The following is a 7,287-nucleotide window of genomic DNA, read 5'->3' as shown; positions in this document are numbered from 1 at the left end:
GGTCGAGCTGTCGGGGGTAAGTGTCTCCTTTGAAGTGTAAATTTGTGCTGCCCGGCTCCCTTTACTCAAACCTCAGGGTGTTGCGAGTGACTGTGGACCTAAAATCCCAGCGCCCGGCCCTCCTACCCCTGTAAATCCAGACGTCGCCGTTACGGGTCGGGTATCTTTCATTTGGGTTTGAATTCGCTACGCGACTGGTCCCTGCCCTTGGCTTTTCTGCCTTCGGTCCACGTACACACCGCCTTTCACTACATTTTCCTGCTTAAAACGCTTTAGTAGCTCCCCCCACACACCCATGTAACGTCCCCTTCCGCGAGGTGGACTCGCGCCCCGCAGCCTCGCCCTCTCGGCCCCTGGAGGGCAGCGCCTGCCGCCCCGCTCCCGGACAGGCCGCGTCCTCTCCCCGGTCCTGGGATTCTTCAGAACCGGCCCCTCTCCGGAACCCCCTTCTTCCCCGCCCCTCTGTCCTCGCGTCTCCTCAGGCCGGTCTTTTTGCTCTCCCGGCTTCCCCATCGTAGTCAGCCCTTCCTCTCTCCCGGCGTGGGGGGCGGGGAGTGACCTGGGACAGGCGTGTGACACCCAGTGTTCTTCCGTCCCAAGTCCATCTCGCTGGAAAATTTCCTCTTTTGATACGCGGGCGTCTTATTCAGTCACCATCTCTGTAAATACGTGGACGAGGGGGATCAGGAGAAGCAGAGACAGAGACGAACAGGAATAAAAAACTGAGAACGAGAAAAGAATGAGGGAGAATCGATGGGAATACAGGGGGTGGCTGAGGACTTGTAAAAAGACAGGGAAATGAAAGCGATAAAGCACTGAAATAGGTGAATAAAATAAAGAAGTAAATTTTTAAAAAGTCGGATCTCCAGGGATGGGAGAGCAACACAGGGCCCTGGGTCAGCGGCGGGACGGGGGTAACAAAGGAGAGGCACTTCACACAGAGTGGGCGAGAGGATGAAAGAGTTGGAAACTTGGGCTACAGAGCAACGTGGTGCTGGGAGAGAAAGAGGACAAAGTGTGACTAGAAGAGAAGAGGAAGAGAGAGAGAGAGAGCAGGAAGGAAGCGCAGCCATCTGAGATGCCAGATAGGGAGGAGGAAGGGCGTGTAACAGGGACAGAAAGGGTGTCACCCGAAGGGCAGAGAGGGAGCAGGTCGGGGAAGAAAGAGGCAGAAATACATAGAGATTTAGGGTAATCAGAAGGGTTGGGGAGAAAGAGCATCAGGAGGGGGAACAGGTTGCAGAGTTGGGCAGGACAGGTGTGAGGGAGGAAATAGGAGGGCAGGAACAGCAGCAGAGCAGAGGGGAACAAGAAGAGAGACAGAGACAAATAAAAAAATAGGAAGACATAAACCTCATGAAATGGAAACACTGTAGTGCAGGTAGGTGGTGGGAGCTGGCTGCAGATGGATGGTGAGTTGTTTGGATGTGGATGATTAAGTCGTGATATATGATTTGTTATTTTACAATGTAATTAATTTTTCTTTAATTATACAGATGAGGATGAGAATTGCAGAACTCCTGTCATGTGCATTTTGTAATTATTTGTATCAGAAGATAACTTCCATTTGCAAACCCTGTTTAGCCAGGGGGCAGTGATTTGCTTCACTAAGTTGTGAGTTACCCACTTCTCTTTTCCTGACATGGGGCAGAGGAGTAGGGAGAGGACACGTGGGGCAAGAAATGATTGAATCTGTCACTACATGCTACCTTTTATTTTTTGTATATTTTTAAAACATTTTTTATTTCTTTAATGTTGTATCTAATTTATTTTTGGCCGTGTTGGGTCTTCGTTGCTGTGCGCAGGCTTTCTCTAGTTGCAGGGAGCGGGGGCTACTCTTCGTTGCGGTGCGCGGGCTTCTCATTGTGGTGGCTTCTCTTGTTGTGGAGCACAGGCTCTAGGCGTGTGGGCTTCAGTAGTTGTGGCTCGCGGGTTCTAGAGCACAGGCTCAGTAGTTGTGGCGCACGAGCTTAGTTGCTCCAGAGCATGTGGCATCTTCCTGGACCAGGGCTTGAACCTGTGTCCCCTGCATTGGCAGGCGGATTCTTAAGCACTGCGCCACCGGGGAAGCCCCTACATGGTACCTTTTTTTTTTTTTTTTTTTTGTGGTACGCGGGCCTCTCACCGCGCGGGATCTTCCCAGACCAGGGCATGAACCCGCGTCCCCTGCATCGGCAGACGGACTCTCAACCACTGTGCCACCAGGGAAGCCCCATGGTACCTTTTAAAAGGAACATTAAAAGTGTTTTTTTTTTTGTGATGGGTTTTCTTTTCTTTTTCATCTCTTTACATATAATTCTTTTTGTAGCGTGGAATAAATTTTCATTCAGTTTCTACTTCCCTATAAATAATCATTAATTTCTGTAACAAGCTTTGGTGGTCTTCTATAATCATGTAAAGTCATTCTTTTCTAAACATGATATATTGTCAAATTTTTAAAACTTTGACACCACAATTATTAGGTGAAAATACTCACAAATTGTTTCTTTTTAAAATGTGTTTCAGATTTCTTGGAGGCCTGCCTGCTTTCTCCTCTTTATCTTTTGTACTGGAAAAGCTCTTTGGTACGTAACAAATAATTTTAGACTTTTGGTGGATACTTGGTAAAGTTGTCAATGATCTTTTATATTAACAGTCAAATCCTAGTTTTACCAGTTAGTCTAATATTTTGTTTTCTCCTTTTCCTGTGTTCTGCTAAGAGGAAGAGGAGGAAGGGGAAAGCAGAGGAGTCAGGAATGACTCTTTCTCAGGTAAAATCATATTTTCAATTGATTCACAGTCTGTCCTTGTGAAATGCCCTTCTTTGGACTCATTAATCTTCCCTGACTCTGAAGTATCCTGCCTGACAGTTGTACATCACAGTCACCTGGGTCCTTCCCTCAGTCTCTGTCGTCTCCACTCAGATTTCACACCCATGGATTGGAGATGGGGTGTCAGTGCTCCTGGGCAGCAGGGATTGTTGAGAGGCCCCATCTGGATGCACTGTCTGCTTTCTGTCAACCAGGATAGAGAAGCTGCACATGCAAGTCAGGTATTAATATGCACAATACCTGGTAAAATCTGGAAAGCAGAACGATAAGGGGGAAGTTTTTTTTTTCATGGCTAAGAAATTTATTTAACCAAACAATGAAAAGCTAATAAAGGGATCAAAGTCAAGAGTGGTCTGATCACAAGGACACTTTCCAGTTTTAGTATATGTGCTGCAGAAGCGAGCACAACAAGGACACTTTGAGGAAGGAGGATTATGGGCTGGCCGATCTCACCCCTAAACATAAATGCAAAAATCTCAAACATAGCATTAGCACACTATGTCATGGGTCTCAATTATTTGTCTCCCCATCCTATGGGAGAATTATACTTCTAATTCTCTGTGGGCATCAGGCACGGTCAGAGGACTTGCTTAAGCCAATAAAATGTGACCAAAGTGACCCACGTCCTTTCTAAGCCGAAACTTTAGGAACCATCGTGTGGTTCTACCATGGATCCTTCTGTGATATGAGTAGGGTGTCCTAGATAAGGACTGCTCTACCCTTTTGGGTTCCAGAATGAAGAAAATGTGAATATTGCAGCCAAAATTTAACCTGAGCACGAAATAAACCCTGTTGTTCCAAAAAAAAAAACAGTGGTCTGATCAGATTTGTGTTTTAGGACATTATATTGGCAGCAGAGTTACCTGATTTCACTTATCCAATTGCCTGAAAGAGACAATAGACATCATTTAGATAGGGATATGTTGAAAAGCTGATCTCTGGTGGCCTCGGCCTACAGAGGCTTGAAGCAGAATCTCAGCTCCCAGGTGGAGGTTGAAGTCAGGTCGTGGCAGTGAGAGTGCTGAATCCTAGCTCCTAGACCACGAGGGCCAGTGGCCATTGACGAGGCCTCTGGCCCGAATTCGTTCATAGAAACGAATTGCGACAGACGGAAAGTAGTGAAGCAAGTAAAGTGTTTATTAGGAGGCAAAAGAGTACGTCTGAATAGACACACACGGGCAGGCTCAGAGAAAGAGTCATACCTTTGTGGTAGTTTGAATCACTTATATAGGGCATTTCTTCTGGGTTTCCTCTGGACAGTCATCTTGCTTTGCCTGGCTCCGAGTCTGTATTTGGTTTATCCCAGGGTCCTCTCCTGTGTGTGCACGAGTCTCTCAGCCAAGGTGGATTCTAGCGAAGATATATTAAGGGGAAATTTGTTCTGACTTACTCAGAGACTCAGTTGAAGCTGAAGGAGCAAGTCACTGACTTAATCTTAATGAATGGGAATGGAATGGAAAGTTCAGAACCTTACATCAGTGACAGAGGGTGTTTTCTTCCATCCTTGAATTTAAACCATGAAATCAACCTAAATCTCTGACAGTGGGACATTCTTTAAATCACCTTCATCACCTCCATTCCTCAGAGGCTGACTTTACCTGTGGATTGTATCCTTTGAGACAGAAGTTTTTACCTTTAATGTAGGTAAGGTTCCAGCTTCATTCTTTTGCTAGTAGGTATGTATCTTCTCAGCACCATTTCTTATTGAGACTATCCTACCTTTTGTGTAGTCTTGGCACCCTTGTCTATGCATTTTACATATATTCCAAGGATTATTTGAGTTTTCTAATCTGTTCCATTGGTTTATGTATCTGTGTTTATGCCAGTACCACATCATGTTGATTACTTGTAATAGGTTTTAAAATCTAAAAATGACTGCCTTCCTCTTCTTTTTCAAGAGTATTTTGGCTGTTCGCTGCCTCTTGACATTCCCTATGAATTTTAGCATGATTTTTTTCTATTACTGTAAAAATTGCCTTTGAAATTTTATATAGGAATTCCGTTGAATCTGTAGAACACTTTGGGTAATTTGGTCATTTTGTTCTTTTTTTTTCTTTTTCTTTTTTTTTTTTTTTGGCTGCTTCACAGGGCTTGCAGGATCTTAGTTCCCCAACCAGTGATTGAACCTGTGACCCCTGCAGTGGAAGCTCGGAGTCCTAACCACTGGACTGCCAGGGAATTCCCTAATTTGGTCATTTTAAAAATATGAAGTTCCCAGGGCTTCCCTGGTGGCGCAGTGATTGAGGGTCCGCCTGCTGGTGCAGGGGGCGCGGGTTCGTGCCCCGGTCCGGGAGGGTCCCGCATGCCGCGGAGCGGCTGGGCCCGTGGGCCATGGCCGCTGGGCCTGCGCGTCTGGAGCCTGTGCTCCGTGGCGGGAGAGGCCGCAGCGGTGGGAGGCCCACGTACCACAAAATATATATATATATATATATATATATATATATATATGAAGTTCCCAATCCATGAGTACAGGGTGTTTCCATGTATCTCTATGCACTTTTTTTTAGAACATTTAGTACTTTTCAGTGTACAAGCCTTGCACCTAGTTGGCTGATCTTTTCCTAAGGATTCTATAGGATTGTTCTCTGATTTTCTGTTGACATTGTTCATTGTATATGCAGCTGATTTTCATGTGCTGACTTTTTATGCTGCAACTTTTTTAAAGTTGTTTTTTGAGGTAGTAGTTTTCTCTTGGAATCTTTTTGCTTTCGATATAGAAAACCTTGTCCTTACAAAAAAAAGATAATTTTACTTCTTTTTCAGTTTGGATAACTTTGAATTTTTTTTCGTTTTTCAATAACTCTAGCTAACGTGTTCAATAGTTTCTTGAACAGTAGTGCAGAGTATGCATCTTTCTCCTTTGTTGTTGTTTGATTTAGCAGTGTGGACTTCCCGTTTAATACATCTTTGACTACCTGTTATAGATTTTGGCATATTGTTTTTATTTTCATTCAGATATTTAAAAAATTTCCTTGTCATTTCTTCTTTGACCCATTGCTTCTTTAAGAATGAGCTGTTTAATTTCCACTTTTGGAGCATTTTGCTGTTTTCATTCTGATCTTTATTTCTGGTATCATTTCACTGTGGTTAAAGAAGATACTTTTTATGATCTGAATCTTCATAAATTTGTTAAGATTTGTTTTATTGTCTAGCATGTGGTCTGTCATGGAGAACGTTTCACATGTGCTTGAGAAGGATGTGTTTGCTGCTGTTGGGTGGAGTGTTCTGAACATGTTTGTTAGGTACAGTTGTTCTACAGTGTTGTTCAAGGGCTCTGTTTCCTCATTGATCTTTTGGTTTCCATGCATTGGTAAAACTCAGGTATTGAAATCTGGTACTAATATTGTGCTGTTATCTATTTCCAATTTTATTTCTGTTAACAGCTTCTTCATTTTGGGGGGAGCTCTGATGTTAGGTGTATACATACTTGTAATCGTTATAGCTTCTTGGTAGATTTACCCTTTTCTCATTTCATAATGTATTTTGTCTCTTGTGTTAGTTTTTTCCTTAGTTTATTTTGCCTGATATTGTGCAGTCACCCCTGCTCCCTTTAGGATTGAATATCTTTTTCCATCCTTTCACTTTTCGCCTTTCCATGTCCTTAGATTTGTGAATGTTCACAGTTGCAGCTCTGACACACTCTCTGTGTGTCTCTTGCTCTCTGTTTTCCTCCTGTTACTTCTGCTAGTGGTCCCTGCTCAGGCACACTGTACAGTGGTGAAACGCAGGAGCCCTGGCCAGCCCGCTTCACTCCACTGTAACTTCAGCAGGAATTAATCAAGTGTTTCCTTCTGATCATGATGTTTGGTGGAATATTCTTGCTTAATAACAATATTTTTTTTCCTTTTTTTTTTTTTTTTGCGGTATGCGGGCCTCTCACTGTTGTGGCCTCTCCTGTTGCGGAGCACAGGCTCCGGACACGCAGGCTCAGCGGCAATGGCTCACAGGCCCAGCCGCTCCGCGGTATGTGGGATCTTCTCAGACCGGGACACGAACCCGTGTCCCCTACATCAGCAGACGGACTCTCAACCACTGCGCCACCAGGGAAGCCCTGTCATTTTTAGTTGTCCAATAAGTTTTAAATTTTACTATCATGATAATTTTATTATTAATCTGTGCAAATAATGTATAATAGTAATAACTTTTCCAATTTTGAGTCAAAGTTATTAGTGGAAAAAAAAGAAACTCTTTTGCCTTTGCTAATACCTATCTAAGGCTAAATGGACAAAATCATAGTTTTTAATATAGTTATTATATTGAGGTTGGAATTAAAGTATTCTTCTATTTTTTCATGTCTCTACTGTTATTTTTTAGTAGCCCATTATGGAATTATGTGGACAAATGCAGTTGAGTACGATCGATAACATTTTCATTGTCTGGAAGATCCTGAAATGCACATGAATAAAAATGATGATGAAAAAATTGTCTGAAAATTAGTTCAGATAATACTCCTTTCATTCACTTGATATAGTGTTGA

General features: G+C 43.3%; 1 protein-coding gene across 1 annotated transcript in view; it reads left to right on the top strand.

Moving 5' to 3' along the window:
* The window catches only part of LOC132416987 (zinc finger protein 665-like), a 49,237-nt gene continuing 41,950 nt past the window's right edge, over positions 1 to 7,287 (top strand). Inside the window, exons 1-4 of the mRNA XM_069540202.1 lie at positions 1 to 16; positions 1,497 to 1,614; positions 2,506 to 2,564; positions 2,700 to 2,750. Of these exons, the coding sequence (XP_069396303.1) occupies positions 2,736 to 2,750 (15 nt within the window). The 5' untranslated portion in view covers positions 1 to 16; positions 1,497 to 1,614; positions 2,506 to 2,564; positions 2,700 to 2,735. The remainder of the gene's footprint in view (positions 17 to 1,496; positions 1,615 to 2,505; positions 2,565 to 2,699; positions 2,751 to 7,287) is intronic.

The sequence above is a fragment of the Delphinus delphis genome, chromosome 20 (assembly GCF_949987515.2).
Source record: "Delphinus delphis chromosome 20, mDelDel1.2, whole genome shotgun sequence".
In the NCBI taxonomy this organism is placed as follows: Eukaryota; Metazoa; Chordata; class Mammalia; order Artiodactyla; family Delphinidae; genus Delphinus; species Delphinus delphis.
Note: the sequence above shows the minus strand (reverse complement) of the source record. Positions and strands in the feature narration are given on the sequence as shown.